Source organism: Vipera ursinii (genome assembly GCF_947247035.1).
Source record: "Vipera ursinii genome assembly, chromosome: 3".
NCBI classification, from domain to species: Eukaryota; Metazoa; Chordata; class Lepidosauria; order Squamata; family Viperidae; genus Vipera; species Vipera ursinii.
Genome location: NC_139516.1, coordinates 123736262 through 123754750, shown reverse-complemented (window position 1 = coordinate 123754750; position 18489 = coordinate 123736262). Strand labels below are relative to the sequence as shown.

At 35.7% G+C, this 18489-nt stretch overlaps 1 protein-coding gene across 3 annotated transcripts in view; it reads left to right on the top strand.

Moving 5' to 3' along the window:
* TENT4A (terminal nucleotidyltransferase 4A) overlaps window positions 1–18285 on the top strand; it is a 39566-nt gene extending 21281 nt beyond the window's left edge. The window contains exons 7-12 of one of the 3 annotated variants that reach the window (XM_083360629.1): window positions 1318–1531; window positions 3389–3515; window positions 5504–5604; window positions 11829–11872; window positions 12773–12931; window positions 15498–18285. In XM_083360629.1, coding sequence (XP_083216755.1) covers window positions 1318–1531; window positions 3389–3515; window positions 5504–5604; window positions 11829–11872; window positions 12773–12931; window positions 15498–15677 — 825 coding nt within the window. In that variant the 3' untranslated portion in view covers window positions 15678–18285. Of the gene's footprint in view, window positions 1–1317; window positions 1532–3388; window positions 3516–5503; window positions 5605–11705; window positions 11873–12772; window positions 12932–15497 lie in introns of all 3 variants that reach the window. The other 2 variants (XM_083360628.1, XM_083360627.1) reach the window with 2 other exon arrangements.
* Window positions 18286–18489: the final 204 nt, after the last annotated feature.

The following is an 18489-nucleotide window of genomic DNA, read 5'->3' as shown; positions in this document are numbered from 1 at the left end:
ATTGCCCAAATTGGTATTTTATAATTTAACTTATATTTATATTTTTTCCATACTCACAACAGAGCTTGCCTTAATATGTGTATCTTAAAAACATTATCCACCTTCTTATCATACAATAAATATGCATGCCAACCAAATAACAAATCATAACTCTCGAGATTTAATAATCTCCCTTGTGTTAAATTAAACCAATCACTAATTGAAGATAAAGCAGCAGCCTCATAATATAATTTAAGATTAGGCATTTTAAGACCACCTCTTTCACGTATATCTTGCATTGTCTTAAATTTAACTTGTGGTTTTTTCCCTGCCCAAACAAATTTATTAATACCTTTCTGCCATTCCTCCAAATTTGATGGTATGTTATTCTTTAGGGAATTCACTGTATTTTAAAAAGTTTGGAAATAATTCTGCTTTTCATTTGCAGCACAAATGGACACTTTTCTAGGGCTCAAAAACTGTATTTGGTTTGACTGAGAATTTCAGATTTGTTATTTGTTAAATTTGTTAAATTTTTATTTGTTAAATTTTTATGCTGCCCATCTCCCATACAAAGTGACTCTGGGTGGTATAAAAATTGCTGTCATAAACACTTAGTAGTTATGAAAATAGTGTCATAGTGAGGCAGTTTAATGAAAGCACATAAAATATTACATATATGAATACCTATCAAAACATGGCAAAATATATTTTATGTAACAGATGTTAATGCATGGCATAGAATTCATTAAGTGGACACCAGGGTTGAGCCCCATTGGTCTAGAATTTATTGGTGACAGTAAAACATCCCCACTACTTCCTTTGCAGCCATTTGTATCTCATGCTAACTGTGTCTTTTCAGTAGTATTTTCTGTTATCATGAATATAAGACAGGCTGCCCATCCATAATTTTTAGATAATTACTTTCTTGTTGGGTAAGTATTGTACCTATTTTGGTATTATTATAGTAATATTCCTTTTGTTTTTTATCGATTCTAGTATTTACCAATAAATTGTGAGAAATTTGTAATGGACTAGAGGTTTCAGATCCTTGATAATACCAGACATAGCATACTATTTATCCCATCTTCATCCTGGTTTAGAAGATTTATCCTTTAAAATGTGGGAATGAGATGTGACGGAATCATATTTATGCAGTGAAACATAAATTTTGTAAGAAAGTCATATAAAGATGTTTTTGTACTTTTTGAACACTGGCAAATACCATCACCTGGCAATGTAAAAATTTTAAAAAAGGAAGAATTACTTTAGCTGATAATATATAAATACCACTTGCTATGTAAGAAACTAAAATCCTGTGATTTTCATTTATAATAGTTGCACCCAAGAATTGATGCTCGAAAATATGATGAAAATCTAGGAATGCTTCTAATAGAATTTTTTGAACTCTATGGAAGGAATTTTAATTACTTAAAAACTGGTATTAGAATAAAAAATGGAGGTGCCTATATTGCCAAAGAAGAAATCATGAAAACCATGACTAATGGATATCGACCATCCATGTTATGTATTGAAGATCCCCTTCTGCCTGGTAAGATGACATACATTACTCTCAACTTTTAGCCCAGAAACTTTGAAAGGAATGTTTAATAGAATACTCTTATATCTTGTCATGCAATATTTGTTTATTACATTTATAGCATAGTTTTTTCTTGGGAGAGAGAGGCTGAAGGCATTATCATTCACAAAAACAAAGCTGTGGAATATTTACTGGAATCAGTTTTTCCAGGGTGCATATACAGCCAAATATCACATGTCTGATAACGAGGCATACTGGAGTGAGTGTAATGCTGGCATAGCTATAGGATAGACCAGGGGTAGGCAACCTAGGCTCTTTTATGACTCGTGGACGTCAACTCCCAGAATTCCTGAGCCAGCCATAGACTTTTTATCTGAATGATACTGCAGCAGCCAGTGATTTTCACAGTAACTTTCAGACATGCAATCACTTAGCAGCCATTTAGTTTAACAACTTGGTCATTGGAACCAAACTTGATTGTTAAACAGTCGTGGTGTATTTGCTTGTTTTGTATTGTACTAGTCAGTACCCATAATACCAAAATATGACAAACACTTTTCTGGGACTACAAATCTCATATTTTTCATATATTTAGTCTGCAGTGGGAAACAGTATGACGAAGATAATAATAATATTTCCTTTTGGTTTGTCAACCAGTGCTATAAAGTTAGTCCTCAACTTACCACCAGTCACTTAGCAACTGTTTGAAGTTACAACTGACCCCCAAGTGGTACTTATGACCTAATTCCAAAGTTCTGATGGCTGGCCTCAAGCTCTCGACAACTGACTTCCATTTACAGCTGTTTGCAACATCCCCTGGGTCACACTATTGCCATTTATGACATTAAGCCCTACCCCCAAAATAAGCCCTAGTTAAGACCCCGCCTACTCTGTCACACAGTCTGGTTCTATAAGGTGGGGTAAGGCGCATGTGTAAAAATCAAGCTAGGGTGTGGGGGTGGAGCTGCCCCATGTGCCCTGCACCTGCTTACCTCAGGGCCCTGGCAGCCAGGCCTCCCATGTCCTCATGTCTCGCCTTGCAGTAGCAGCACCACCAGCAGCAACCCCACCCAGCAGAAGCCTGCATGGCCCCTGGCCATTTCTGGTTGCTGGCAGCCACTCACGGCAGGAGGCCATGTGACACATTGCACTGGTGCCACCTCTCGCAGCAGGAGACCATGCGGTGCATTGTGCCAGTGCCGCCACTCATGGCAGGAGGCCACATGGCGCATTGCACTGTGGTACATACCAGCGGCACCAGTGCCACGCGACACATGCCGTCATGCTACAAGCAGCAGCACTGGTGAGATACGCCATGTGTTCTGCCGCAAATGGGGCACCAGCCAAAGTGCCATGTGGCCTCCTGCCGTAAGCGGCTGCAGAAGAAGTCAGGCAGCGGTGTGACAGGTGTCAGGGCATGGGAGTCCTGGTTGTGGCGGTCCTGAGGTAAGCGGGTAAGACATCCCCTCAAAATAAGACCTAGTGCCTCTTTTGGAGCCCCCCCCCCCAAAAAAAATATAAGACCAGTTCTTATTTTCAGGGAAACATGGTATTGAGGTTCCAAATCCAGTGCAGAATAAAAATGATATGGTTGGAGTTTTTTCAATTTTAAGAACAGTAGATAGAAAACTGGGATGCAGCATACTGTTATTTTAAAGAAGTATCAGTTCTGTATGCCAAAGAATAGAATACTGTAACTGGGAAGATCAGGCACCATTTAGTACATATGCAAGTGTATAGAGTATACATCTCTCCTTGAGATATTTTACCTATTCCAAGAATTTTAAGCATTGTAAGCATGACAAGGTGAAAGCAACTTTGGAGTCAACTGGATAATGAGTGTGATTTTTTAAAAATTGACTATTACAGGCAATGATGTTGGAAGAAGTTGTTATGGTGCCATGCAAGTAAAGCAAGTTTTTGACTATGCCTACATTGTTCTAAGCCATGCAGTATCACCACTTGCAAAATCATATCCTAATAGAGATTCAGAAAGGTAACTATTTGAGAATGTGTTCATTATATAGGTTGAGGTACATAGTCTTTTAAAAGGCAGGGCTGCATGTGGGCTTGTGAGTGGCATGCCAGGTGCTGCAGTTTAAAAAGTGAGCAGGCCAGTAGGAGTCCAGAGGTTTTTGAGGAATATACATTTAAGCTTCAAAATATAAAATTAAACTGGAAGTGCAGTGTGAAGTTAAACTTCACATTGCACTTCCAGAATTTGTATGTATGATCAGGGAAGGAACTGTGAATGTTGCAAGAAGAATATATTCATTTTTTAAAAAAATAATTTTATTCAGAATTATATGTGTAAAGAATAAAAGCTAATACAAACTTCAGAAAAAGGGGGAGAGGTTTGAAAAAGAAAAAAAGTAACTTCCTCCTTCATTCCAGGAAGTGAAAACAATTTTAATAGCTATCATTGTCTTTAAATAAAACATAACTCTAAGTAAAACATAATCTGTCTTCTCCCCATAGTTCATCTCTTACATAAAGAAAACAAAATCATAATGCTAAATTAATCTATCAGCAAAATTCCAATAAGAGCAAACTTTTTTTATACCTGGTCAAATAAGCCAATCTTATAAATCTTCCCTTATTTTTTTTAAAAAAAGTTGTAGAGGTAGTTTGCTGCTCATTTGGGTTTCAAAGAAAAAATTCTTTAGAACTTGTAAAGATTTCTCTTGTACCCATAAATAAAATGCATCCTTTTTCTTGTCACGTCTGAAAAATCCTTTCAAGTCATAACTGAGCTTTTCTGTATATGCAGAGAAAAAATAATCCAAATCAATTTCCTGATTTACAGTAATATCTGTTCATCTCTAGATATCCATCAGATCCCATTTGAATTTACATTTAAGTTCTTCAAATTAGTTTCATAAACATCTATTGCAGTTCATTCTTTTACAAATTCACTCTATCAATTTAACAAACATTGATCCATTCTGTCCAAAATTTTATCTGAATTGCAATAAGGATTTTCTGCTCCATTTTCTTTGTCCCCTGGCTAAAAAAATCCACTCCAAAACAGTCTCCATTTTTCCATGAGAAAGTATCTTCTAAACAATTCAGAGCTGTATTTCCAAATCCTTCTGGCCCATTAATCAGTTATTAACTTCACAAAATCCAATCACTAATCCCCTAATACAGGGGTGTCAAATTGCCGGCCTGTAGGCTGGATGCGTCATCCGGAAGCTGTGCCCACCCCATTGCCGACAATGGCAAAACTGTCCTGATATGTTGCGTGATGTCACGTGATGTCACGAGTTTGAGATGTCTGCCCTAGTAAAACAAATCTTATATTTTTGGACCTTGAAAATCAAATTTACACTATCATCTTTTAAGGAAAGGAGAACTCACCTGATGAATGCAGTAGTGCCTTGCCAATCCAAGAGGTCTTGATCTCTCCAATATGCAAATAATAAAATAATCCCCCAAACTATATGTGATTAAGATATAAGGCTTGGCCAAGAAATGTGTCCATAAAGGCTGTTTTGCAAGTTTGAGCTTGATGTAAATCCCAACTTGCAGCCATTTTACTCATGAGCCAGCTATAAAAATGACAGTCTCCATGGTCTACTCATGAGAAGCTGTTGTGTGGAGTCATGTGGATAATGTCATTGATCATTCCTTTGTTATGGAAAGATGACCTGACTGGGATCCAGGATTTAGCAATTCCTCTTGCAAAGCTGTCTTGTTAGCTAACAAAAGGCAGCAGGGAATCCACTCATCATGGCACATACAGGAAGTATAATATGTATTCAATTCTAGGGCTACATAGTACTTCTTGTAATACAGCACTCTGGAAAGAAGAGCTAATATCAGTTGAAAAAACCAAGATCGACATTGAATGTATGCAAATCTTTTTTTTTTAAGTTTTTTTTTTTTGGTTCTTATGTTGTCTATAGTGATGTTCAGATTTTTTTAAAAAAAATGTGTCAGTGTTGTCTCTTAATTTCTTATCCTGGTCAACATCTCTTTTAGTACTTTAGGTAGAATTATTAAAGTGACAGAAGAGGTGATTGACTACAGAGCATGGATTAAAAAAACATGGGGAAACAAAGCTAACTTTTCAGCTGATCTTGGTAAGTTTTTTTTTTTAAATTCCATTTATATCCCGCCCTTCTCCGAAGACTCAGGGCGGCTTACAAGCTTAGCAGTAAATATATTGATCCTAAAATAAACCACATATTATTTTTATCATACACTTTTCTTATTTTTATTTTCTTATGCCATGTTTCAGTGCTATCCAGTTCAGTACTCAACCTACCTCAACATTTCTCAGTGCTTTTTTATGATTTGTTAACATAAACATGTGAATCCATACCTGTCAGGATATTTGATTCTGTAGGTCCTGTAGTTCCTTTGCATGTTATTTCAGTCTTAAACATCTCTGATACAATATCTGACTTAAAACTTTAAAACTAACCACACTCAAAACAGAGTTTTAAGTGACTTCCGGTGGCTGCGCGGCGCCGAAGACAGCCTTCCCGGGCTGCCCGCGGCTCAGCTGTGTGTTTTTTCGCCTGAAACAGCGCCGATCAGCTGTTCGGGCGAATTTGAGGCCCCCTCCTTGGGAGAAGAGGAGGGGGTGAGGACCCAGGTAGGGGTCGAGTTCTCCGGGGCCGCCTGAGCTTGGAGCTTGGGCGGCTGAAGGATTGAACTCCCCCGAAGCCTGGGTTGCTCCCAGCTGGCCAGCGTCTCTGCTCCGGACTTCTTGGAGCAGAGCCAGGTGTCTGCGAACCACCCCTGCCTGAAGAAAGGACTATGGATTAAAGGAGCAGGCAGAGCGGTACAAGAGGAAAAAGTGAAGAGGATTATTTTACTATACTCTCGAGCTTGATGGACTTTTTAAACTTTAAGTGAAAGTGCGTCACAATTGAAAAGTAAAAGTAAAAGATGGCGGCTAAACCTCCCCCTAAAACTCTTCGGAGTGGTGGATCTTCTCCGGTGCAACAATCATCACTACAGGCATTGCACCCTCCTGATGTACTGACACCGAAGGATTTACGAGATGCACTGGATAAACATGCCCAGGTACTTTTGGAATCAATTAATCAATCAATTGGTGATAAATTTGCACAGATGGAGGAGAAATTGGAGAAACTGGAGGAGAGAATGGAAGAGAGGATGGAACAGAAGTTCAGCGTGATGAAGGTAGACATTTTGTCTTCAGTGCATAAAGTGGCGGAATGTGTGGAAGATTTAGATGAAAAAGTGGATGATTTGACCCAAAAGAATGCAATATTAGAAGCAAAAGTACGGGAGAATGAAAATTTAAGAGACAAAATGGAAAGGGAGTTAAGCCTTGCTCAATATTACCAGATGCAGTTTGCTGTTAGAATCAGAGGTTTAAAAGAGGATATTAAGGAAGATTTAAAGCAGCTGGTTTCTGAGGCTCTTGAAGTGGTATTGAACCAGCCAGCATCTGAAATAAGAGCAGCTATGGATAAAGTGTTCCGTGTGAATTCATGGATTGCCAGACAGAGAAAGTTGCCTAGAGATGTGGTGGTATACTTTGCAAAAAGAGAAATTAGAGATGAAGTTATACAAGCTGCCTATGATGCTAAAGTTGTGATTGCTGATCAAGAAGTCTTGGTTTTAAAAGAAATCCCTCCAAAGATTTTAAGGAGAAGGAAGGATTTTACATTTCTTGTGCAAGAGCTCAAGCAACGAGATATAAGGTTCAGATGGGAGATTCCAGACGGGCTGATGGTGATGCATGAAGGTAAAAGGTATCGGCTGATTACTGTGAAGCAAGCGCGCGATTTCTATAATAATGTCTTAAAAGCAACCCCATTAACACTTCTGGAAGCTGCAAAGGGATCTGGAGAAGAAGAACATCAAGAGGATGAAACAGAGGAAAATGGAGCTGGAGGAGATCAAGTTATAACTTCTTTGGATGATCCTAGAGAGCAAAGGGTAACGCGTGCTGCTTTAAAACGAGCAAAGAAAATAAAAGAACAAGACCAGCAAAAGTCCTCAGAATCTTCACAACGTACTCATAGCCAAGCAGTGGGAAGAGCACGGCCTAAAGAAGTTAGTCCTATTAAAGCTGTGGTCCAAGAGCTTTGGGAGGATATGCATGGCAACTAAATTCCTAACCTGGAACGTTAATGGACTAAATTCACCACAGAAGAGGAAGAAAGTTTTTCAATATTTAAAACAATTTAAGACAGATGTTATATGTTTGCAAGAAACGCATATTAGAGTTTTGGATCAAAAGTATTTATTGAACTCGAAGTTGGGTACGCAATTTGTTGCTTCTGCAGAAAACAAGAAAAATGGAGTGGTTGTTTATGTTAAAAGTGCCTTAACAGCAGACTTAATTGAAGCAGACAAGCATGGAAGATATGTTATGATTGAGCTGCTGTTAGAAGGTAAAAAGACGCTTTTAGTTGGATTATATGCACCTAATCAACAACAAGATGACTTTTTTAGTTTACTTCACACAAAGCTTACCCAGTTGGATTATAAATCTTTTATTTTTATGGGGGACTGGAATGGTGTTTTGGATGTACAGTTGGACAAGGCTGGAGTTTTCAAGCGCACTCCAAGTCATGCTAGATTGCCTAAATCTTTTTTTGAAATGAAGGATGACCTGGAACTGCGTGATATTTGGCGTGAGAGACATTTGCAGGAGAAGGATTATACTTTTTATTCTGATAGACATCAATCTTTTTCGAGGATTGATTTTATTTTGTTGACTAATGATTTTTTTTTGAGGACCAAAAAGGTGAAGATTTGTGCAAGAACTATCTCTGATCACAGTCCAGTTTGGTTAGAGATTGATAAGGAGATAAGAGACAGGCGCTCGTGGCGCGTAAATGAGAATTTGTTTAGAAATCAGAGAAATGTGGAAGAATGCAAACAGCGGATGAAGGATTTTTTTGAGACTAATATGTATAAGGGTACCTCTATGGATATGGTTTGGGATGCTAGCAAGGCCTATATGAGAGGGGTGTTGATATATATGAATAATAAACATAGACGTGCAGTGGAAACTAGAAGGAAAGAACTGGAGAATGAAATAAAGGAGAAAGAAAAGGCTTTGATTTTGAACCCAGAGGATGTGAAGACCAAGGAGGCTATTAGATTGCTAAGAGGACAATTTGATAAATTAATGGCTGATCAAGTGGCGACCAATCTGCGGTTTGCTAGGCATAATACTTTTTGCAACGCTAATAAACCAGGCAGATGGTTAGCTTATAGATTGAGGAAAAAACAAAGGGCTTCTATTATAGATAAGATAGAGTATAAAGGAAGGGTTGTGTTTCAACAGAATCTTATTAAGGATGCTTTTGTGGATTTTTATTCGAAATTATATGCTAAAGAGGAAATTAATGAAAAAGATATTGATATATATTTGGAGAATGCTAGCATCCCGGTTCTTACGCAAGTACAAAAAGAGGGGATTAATCAACTGATTACAGAAGAAGAAATTTTTACAGCAATTAAGGAATTGAAGGTGGACAAAGCACCAGGTACGGATGGCTTGACTGCGGCCTATTACAAAAATGTACAATTAGAGATGATAAAACCGTTAAAGGAACTGTTCCAGACAATCCAGAGGGGGGGAAAGGTGCCACCGTCTTGGAGAACAGCTTTTATTTCTTTGATTCCGAAGGAAGACCAAGATGCTACTCAAGTTAAAAACTATAGACCGATATCGCTTTTAAATACAGATTACAAGATATTTGCTAAGGTTTTGGCTAATAGACTGATGAGGGTTCTGCAACAGGTGATTCATGGGGATCAAACGGGGTTTATTAGTGGTAGGCAAATGAAAAGTAATGTGAGGCATATAGTTGATGTGTTAGAGTTTTTGGAAAGGAACAACCAGATCGCTGCGGTGCTAATTTTTTTAGATGCTGAAAAAGCTTTTGATCAATTGAATTGGAAATTCTTGTTGAAAGTTTTAGATAAAATGGATTTTGGGGAAAATTTTTTACAACCGATTAGGGCATTATATCAAAAACAAACTGCCCGAATTATAGTTAATAATAGTTTGACAGAAGCATGTAATATTGAGAAGGGCACAAGGCAAGGGTGTCCGTTATCGCCCTTGTTATTTGTGTTAACATTAGAGATATTATTGGTTAAAATTCGGAATTCGGAAAAAATTAAGGGGATTCGAATTGGAGATCAGGACTATAGATTGAGAGCATTCGCAGATGATCTGGTTGTTACAGTGACCCAGCCAGAGAACTCTGTTGTGGACCTGATGGAGATAATAACACAATATGGGAAGGTTTCTGGATTTAAAGTTAATACACAGAAAACAAAAATTTTGGCTAGAAATATGACAGTTTCGCAAAAGGCTCTCTTAGAAGGATTAACTGGATTTGAGATTGTTAAAAGGGTTAAATATTTGGGGGTGATTTTGTCGCCCTCTAATACAAAGCTATATAAAAATAATTATGAAAAACTATGGGGGAAAATTCAAAAAGAACTGGAGAGTTGGGAAAAGTTGCAATTGTCTTTGTTGGGACGGATTGCAGCAGTAAAAATGAATGTCCTGCCTAAATTTTTATTTTTATTTCAAATGATACCGATTCTTAAGAAAGATTCTAATCTGGAGGAATGGCAGCGAGGTATCAATAAATTTGTGTGGGCAGGGAAAAAGCCACGAGTTAAACTTAAGATTATGCAGGATACTCGTGAGAGAGGTGGCCTTAAATTGCCTAATTTTAAATTATATTATGAAGCTGCTGCATTAGTAGGAATAAGTGATTGGATTAATTTGACGCAAGGGAGGTTATTAAATCTTGAGGGCCATGATTTGTTGTTTGGCTGGCATGCATATTTGTTGTATGATAAGAAGGTAGACAACGTGTTTAGGGTGCATATTTTAAGACAGGCATTGCTGAGAGTCTGGAAGAAGTATAGACATAAGTTAAGTTGCAAGATACCATTGTGGGCAATTCCAAAACACGCAATAGAAAATATACATGCTGGCTTCAAACATGATGTGACTACGTACAAGGAGATTCTTAGCTTGGAAAGAAATGTTTGGTGTCTGAAGTCATATAGCCTCTTGCGAGAAGAGAAGGTTGTTCAAAATTGGTTTCAATATATTCAGTTACGGGCCAGGTGGAAAGAAGACCAGAAAAATGGATTTACAATCACTGATGAAAATTTGATAAAGCAAATTAGAAATCAGGGACCTGCACATATCAAACGGATATATCTTGCATTGATAGAGATTGACTCAGAAACAGAGCTTGTTAAGGATTGTATGATAAAATGGGCCCAAAACATTCAGGAAGTTATCATAATGGACACGTGGGAAAAGATTTGGGTGAGGAACGTAAAATTTACTCAAGCTCAAAATCTAAGAGAGAACTTTTATAAAATGTTTTATAGATGGCATTTAGATCCTAAAAAGCTTGCAAGTATGTATCCAAATTATCAGCCTAAATGTTGGAGGTGCGGTGATGAAGATGCAACATATTTTCACATATGGTGGACATGTAAGAAGGTTAAGGCCTTTTGGATAAAAGTTTGGTGGAATATGCAGAAGATTTTTAAACAGAGGATAAAGTTTTGTCCGCAATTTTTTTTGTTGGGAATAATTGCAGACGCTACAGTTGTGGACACCAAATTGATGTTGAATTTAATTACGGCAGCAAGACTTTTGATAGGCCAATATTGGAAGAAAGAGGAACTGCCGACTATAGAAGAGTGGACTTTAAAGGTTTCCGACCTGGCAGAGATGGCGAAGATTTTGGCCTATTTGAAAGACCATTCGCAAGAACGCTATATTATGGAATGGAGGAAATGGATTGAGTTTATCCAGAACAAGTATAGGGTTAAGAAGTTTTATGTAGCATTTGAATAAGTCTTCTTTCGTTTTTTTTTCTTTTCTTATTTTAGTTTCTTTTTATATATATTCAATATTACTAAGTCTTGTTTATCCTATATAAGCTAGAGAGTGATGGATTTTAGACTTTATAGTTGTTAGTATATGATTGTTTATGATTGTTTTTATATATATACCTTGTATTTAGCTCTGGGAAGTCGGGGAGGGGGAGGGGGGGAGGGGGGGGAGGTAGGGGGGGGGAGGAGGGAGGGGGAAGGGGGGATTTTTAAAGGAAAATTGTATTTTAAAACTTTTCAATAAAAAAAAACAGAGTTTTAAGTGAAAAGGAAATATATTGACATATAAACATATTTGTGACACCAGATGTTCAGCTGAAAGAGAGAGAATCAATATCTTCAGAGATTGCAACCCAGAATAGAGATGCTGAATTGCTTTACAACCAACCTTTGACTTTGTCATTTACTGATATGCAACAATTATCATCAGGTTCATCTGCCTCATCAGTGTCATCTCTTTCTGGAAGTGATGTTGTAAGTTTTATCTTTTTTCTATTTAAACTGCTGTCTACATGTGGAAGTTAATATTTGAATAAATCTGAATTACAAGCTTATTTTATAAAATCACAAATACAGTTATTACTGTAATATTCATATTATTGAAATATATAAATAAGCTTGAAATCACTGTTCCTGCCAAGCTTCCTCTAAATTTGTTGTTAAATAATATATAATCTATCTAAAAATATAATTAATGTATTGCCATAAGTAAATAATCAGAAAATAGATTTGAAACCATTATCTTATTTAATGAAAAGTTTTTAAAGAAATTCTCAAAATGAAAGTAGATTAAAATGTTAATTAAAAAATAAAAAAACTTTTTTCATTATTTCTATTTTAGTCTCGTAGCTATGATTTTAATCTAATGTTTACAATTTTACTCTAAAATGTTTTTTAGTTTTTAAAAACATTTACATATGTGGAACTAATTACATAGTGAGTCCTTAAAGACAGATAGATACCACAGAAAACAAAGAAGCCTAGATAAAGTGTCACTTCTCCACAAATGATACCATGACTGCTGATTGAAGTAGCACATGCTATAAAAATTGTCTCACTAGCTTAGTCTCATGAAAAATCAGTTGTAGTTTTGCCTAATCAGAAGAACAGCAACTGGATAGTGTTAGGAACTGTTTTATTCAAGGCACTTATTTAACTTATTTTTACAGTCTAGTAATGGAGGGTCAGAAACAGTTATTTTTTCCAAAATATTTTTTTTTACTGATCCTCCTCTAAAGAGCTTATTTCTGTAACCTGTTCAGTGCAAAATCATCCTGCTTTAAATGTGTCATCACAGGTTCTTTATCTATATACATATATATGCATATAAAATAAAATAAAATCCCATATTTTCTCCTTTTGTGTAACATTAAGGATTCTGATACTCCACCTTGCACAACTCCTAATATATACCACTTCAGCCTGCAAGCACCATCTCCACTTACGGCTGGAATACATCCGGCATTAACTATGCCAAGTGGTAAAAATCAGTCTGTGCCTGCAAGAGCATTGATTATGGCCACGAATAATCAGGTATGTGAAAAATTCTGTGTTTAATTTGCTCACGCAAGCATTTTGAAAATAATAAACCAGAACACTACCTAAGAGAAAAAGAGCAATTTTTAGGATGATTGAAAAGATGAAAATATAGCAATCCCTAGAAAAATAATTTTAAATCATTAATATAGAAAACCTCAAAAAGCGTGTTAGCTAGGTTAACTAACAAGCATTTTAAATAGTTGCCACTCTACTGGAAATTTCAAAATTTCTAGCTGATTTTATTTTTTAAAATTCTATTGTATTCAAAAGAAAGTTAAAATACAAAACTCCAAAAACCTGAACAAAAAAAAACCCCGAAAGAAAAGCAAAGCAAATCAACACATTAAAAAGTGCATCAAAAATAAAAAACCCAACACATATAATGTTATCCTCCCAAATGAATACTGATTAATAGATTACTAAAATATTGTTTCCCGCCCCTTGTAAAACAGCCAATTTTTAAACTAGTAAAATTATTTGCGAATTATTGACTTGTCTTCTATATACTATATTAATGACATAATAATAATAATAATAATAATAATAATAATAATAATAATGATAATAATACAAGATTAAGGTTTCGAAACTCTCTGTTAACAAACTGTTAGTGTAATCCATCCCAAAAAAGTTTGCGACAGCATCTTGTCTATCCCAAATCATCCCAAAAGTTAAAAGTAATTCATCCTGGATCAAATATCTATGTTTGTTAACTAGATGTGGGGAGGAAGAAAAACCTGAAGCAAATGGAAACAAGAATGATATTATCGGGATATTTCAATCCAAGGTTAAAGGAAAAATTCAAAAGAGATAAACTGCAAATATTTTGTAAATTCTAAAAGTCCAAAAATCCTGTGCTGAGAGTCCAATATTAATGTAAATCAAATGAAAGCACTTCATTATACAGAAATGTGGCAAACTTCTTTATAGAGAGAACAAAGGTTACAGATGAAGGCAAATATACAAAGAACAAAAAGATTATTCCGAACAACATAAATCAAAGGGAAAGAAAATGAAAAAAAAACCCAGAGTACATCAAGGGGTTGAAATAAATCAGCATCCAACCACTGGTCAATTTTTAAGAGCAAAAAAAAAGTAAAACAATAAATTCAAAAAGTGAAAATTAAAAATCCAGGTAAATGAAACTGCTGAAAGGAAGATGGATTCCCCCTGTGACTTTCCTACTGCTTCCAGAGGGAACTGGAATCTTCAAGACTGTCCTTCCCAAATAGGTCCCTGGCCATCCAAAACCAGGGAACAGCATTGCCAGAGAACCAGCTTTGGCAGCAAAAACAGTAGATTGTTGGTAAGAGAAAAAGCCTCTTACTGTTCAGCAGCCACTTTGGGAGGAGTCACCAGATTCCTAGCTGTTTTTAGATCAAGTGAACATTTCTCCAAAAGTGTATCAGATTTGCCAAGCTATAGTTCTAAGATATCCAAACAAATACGATCAAGCTAAGCAAGAGAAAAGTTGCAGTAGAGATGGGAAAAATATTCAGCTAGGAATATTGAAAGAGACAGTGGTCTAGAAGCTGCCAAAATATGACATTATTACTTATTCATCTACAACATAATACCCATTTTCTAAAAAAATGTTTTTGTGTTTCCATGTGTGAGGATGGGCATGCACATGTATAGAATACCCAATGATTTTATTAGTAATTGAATAAAAAATTAAATATTCAGAGTACTCAGAATATTCTAAACCATATTATCACATCATAATCTGAAAAGAGATTTCAGTCTATGCCATGCAAATCTCTTCAGTTTTCATCTTTGAATTAGGATAATATAAATCTATTCTAACTCTTTAAAACAAAAGCATATACAACATCAATAGATCCATTTCATAATGTCATCGGACTCAGAAAACAATGACTAAAATATTCAGATTAATGCTGTGTTGTAAATTGTCAAGTAATTTAGATCACAAAGGGTTAGAGTTAGGATGCCACTCTGCTTCAATTATTTTTATCTTGTCTTTGAAGGTAAGTTCCTTGTAAGTCGGCATGAGTAAGAAAAATACAAATTAATGAAATCACAGCAATGAATGTTAGCATAAAAAGTAATCTGTCTCCTCATAAAACAATGAATGGTACATCTTAGATCACCTTGTTTTGTGCTGAAGATGCACTGTTCCTATCGTAGTTGAAATGTCTCATACTTAAAATGTAAAACAAACTCAGAATGCTTCAAAAATGAAACATTTTGTAAATTCCTAATGTAGAATATACTGGAATTAGTCTCATCTATCTCCTCTCCTCAAAATCTCTTTTGCAGGGCAGTAGGTGAGAAATGATCCTTTAAAATTCAGAAAGAGTAGACCTAATATCTTCTTTGATTGGCTCTTCTCGTGGAATTTGCCGACGTAATATAGTACTGTTTTAATTTTCCTGAATGTAACTTTCCTTAAACTTTTGGTTGCAGATCTCTGAATGCTGTATTGTTTTTTCATAAGTATAAATACATTATTTAAGAACTACATGAGACAACATTACTGAAACATTGGCAATAATATTAAATAGTTGGCAGTAATACTAAATATTTCCTTTGTTTTCAGCAGCACAATGGAGTGAAGTTTACTGTGAAAGGAGCTCATAATCAAGGCAGTGGATACAATTCTGCCACTAATGGAGCCGTAAGGCAGCCAGTTAGCAACAGAGGTCATCACCAACACAACCGTAATATTTGGAGGAGAAAGAAGTACAGGGACAGTTTGCCTATTAGCCTTAGCAGATAATGGCCAACTACAGAGTCCTCTTTAGACTAATGCAGTGTGTGTGACTCTGCTCTGGGAGGATTTGAGACCAGCACTGAGTACATCTGTCTGTGGATGTTGCCAAATATCTGCATCCAACGTTTGCATGTTTCGTGTGTGGTGGTGGAGTCCATCTTAAAAGAAATAATTGTGCTTATCGTGAAGCCTTATTAACTGTGGAAGTTTGTCTTCTGCCTATCCATGATTATTACAGTGCTGAAACAGCTCTGGTAAGATTATTGGGAGGACCATAAATGCTGTGGCACTTTGCTGTAGCTGCATTTGTTCATAATTGGTTGTTTTGTTTCCTTGGAAGGAGAATGGGTTGCTTGAATGTTACTTTCCATTACAAAACTTTATTTGTGGCATTGTTCACCACCTTCCCATTCCTTCTACAGTTGGTTTTGTTGCCTTACTCACATCAAACATAACGTGCAATAACTTGGAATGTTTTAATCATGAATATATTTATGAAACTGAGGTGTGCACATATGCACACACATCTGCTTATGTGTGTGTGAGAGAGGATTTTTCTTCCTTTTTTTTTACAGATCCTTTCCCAAGTTGCATTTTCTAAGTTGGGTTCATGCTTCTGGTAGATTAGCTAAGCAATCAGTTTAACACATCAAGCTAATAATATCGGAAGCTTCCTAATTTGTAGAGGAATTGGTCTGGCTTAAGTATTTATAATAACAATTGAGTTAAAAGGCATTTTGACTAGTTACCTTACTAGTCTGGCATGTAATGCTAAATTCAATCTTATGAGATAAAATGCCATCTAATGCTCTTACAGATCTCATGTTCTTTTTAGTGGGGATCATGTAAAAAAAAATTGAATCTTCAGTTTACTTGCTACGGCTGGACAAAATTACTATTACAAATCAAGTTAAGTGTCAGGGATATATTTGTCTGTGTATGGTGTGTGTGTGTGTGTGTGTGTGTATGTATGTATGAATGAATGAATGAATGAATGAATGAATGAATGAATGAATGAATGAATGAGGTGTGTGTTTCTGTATCTCCCTGACTCTTAAGGTACCAGTTCGTCAATTTCATTTCCCTTCTGATTGCTTGGGCCATTGTTAAATAAAGCATCCAACTTGAAGAATGTGGAGAAAGGAATGTGTAGCGATTCCATTAAGGAATCTGATTAGCAGCCTGCATTAGTTCTGTTGAGAGCAACTACCTAAAATGTATCTTCTGGCTTCTCTATGCATTCTGAAGTATTAGTCTATTATTTTGTAAAGACACAGCACAGTGGTATTGAGATAATCTGTATGGCAAGCAACTGATTTAAAGATGCATACAGATATACTATGCAAGTGTGTATCATGATGGCAACATATTTGTTATATTTTAAAACCTGAAATTGTGTGTACAGCCTACCCTGCATTTAAAAAGTATCATGTTTCTTATATCACTTACTGAATCTTTTTATGCTTTTTTTTTCTTCATTGAAAAAAAAGTTTTTATTTAGTAATTCTGCTTGAAGAAATTGTATCTTGACATCTTAAATTGTACATGGAAATGAATTTTCTTAAGCAGCGAATGTTTGACACAGAATGGTCAGAAATTGATGTAGCATATGCTAGAGTTTTTTTCCAAAACAAATGCAAGGCCTTTGAATATCATGAGCGAAAAGATTGCGACATTCCAAAGCAGAGTAGCACATATTTTGTCTACAATTCATCTTGATTTAGTATTCTCTTTTAAATTGATAGTAAGATAATCAGAAAGACAGGCATAAATTACAAGGTTTACTATACTAGCCAGCATCTGTATGGAAAGAAGTATAAAGTTTGCAAATTTAAGGGAAATATGAACGTGAAAGTTATTGAAAATGTACCCTGTGGTTGTTTATCTCTACCTGCAAGTTGCCCTGTCATACTCCTTATCACATATTATATATTATTTCCTCTGGAAATAACTCTTGAACCTTCAAACTATGTTCTATACATACACAGGTTTTTATGTCTCCAACCCCATACTGAAGCCCCTTAAGTATGCTACCCATCTTTAAAAAAAAAACCTCCCCAAAGTTCATTCCTTCCCCAAAACAATATTTGATAATATTATCAACCCCTGATTGTTAATACTTCAGATGAACAATAATTGGACAACAAATAAAAGAGTAAACAGATGGTGAATTGCCAAAACCTCAGCTCTGCTGTACAGTGGAATCAGTATTTTTGTTTTGATTACTTTTCAAATCTTATGAAAGGCTCGTAGTAGAATCTGGTATAGGAAGGGATCTAAACTTGAATAAACCATTCAAGGGCTGATTATAAACCTATAATCGTTCTACATGCTAGCAATATTGACTATGAATCTACATTATTGAAATACTGATGTTCTAAATAGTTCCATTTAAAAGCAGGATAGACTTAAAAGAAGCAGATATCATGTCCCATTCAGTCATGATTAACCATAAATTGCACTGGCTACCACTTTGGTTATGTTCTATGCCTCTGTGGATGACTGATAAAATATGTTCATTTTTGTTTGTAATAACAATGTGGGAAGCTAAAAATACATATTTTTATGTGAAGTTTTGTATTCTTTGATTTTTAATAAATTTTCAAGGCAGGTATGTCCATGGTGTAATGTAGCATTCTTCATCTGTCATTGTGATCTTTTTATTTTCATTATGTTATCACAATTCTGTTTTATAATCAAAGCAAAATTCCATTTGATCCAGTATTTCATGTATTAGAGTGTCTAACCAAATTATACTAAGACATTTATAAAACTGTCATGAAAGATAGCTAGCCCTTTTAGTGATCTGAGAGAGATT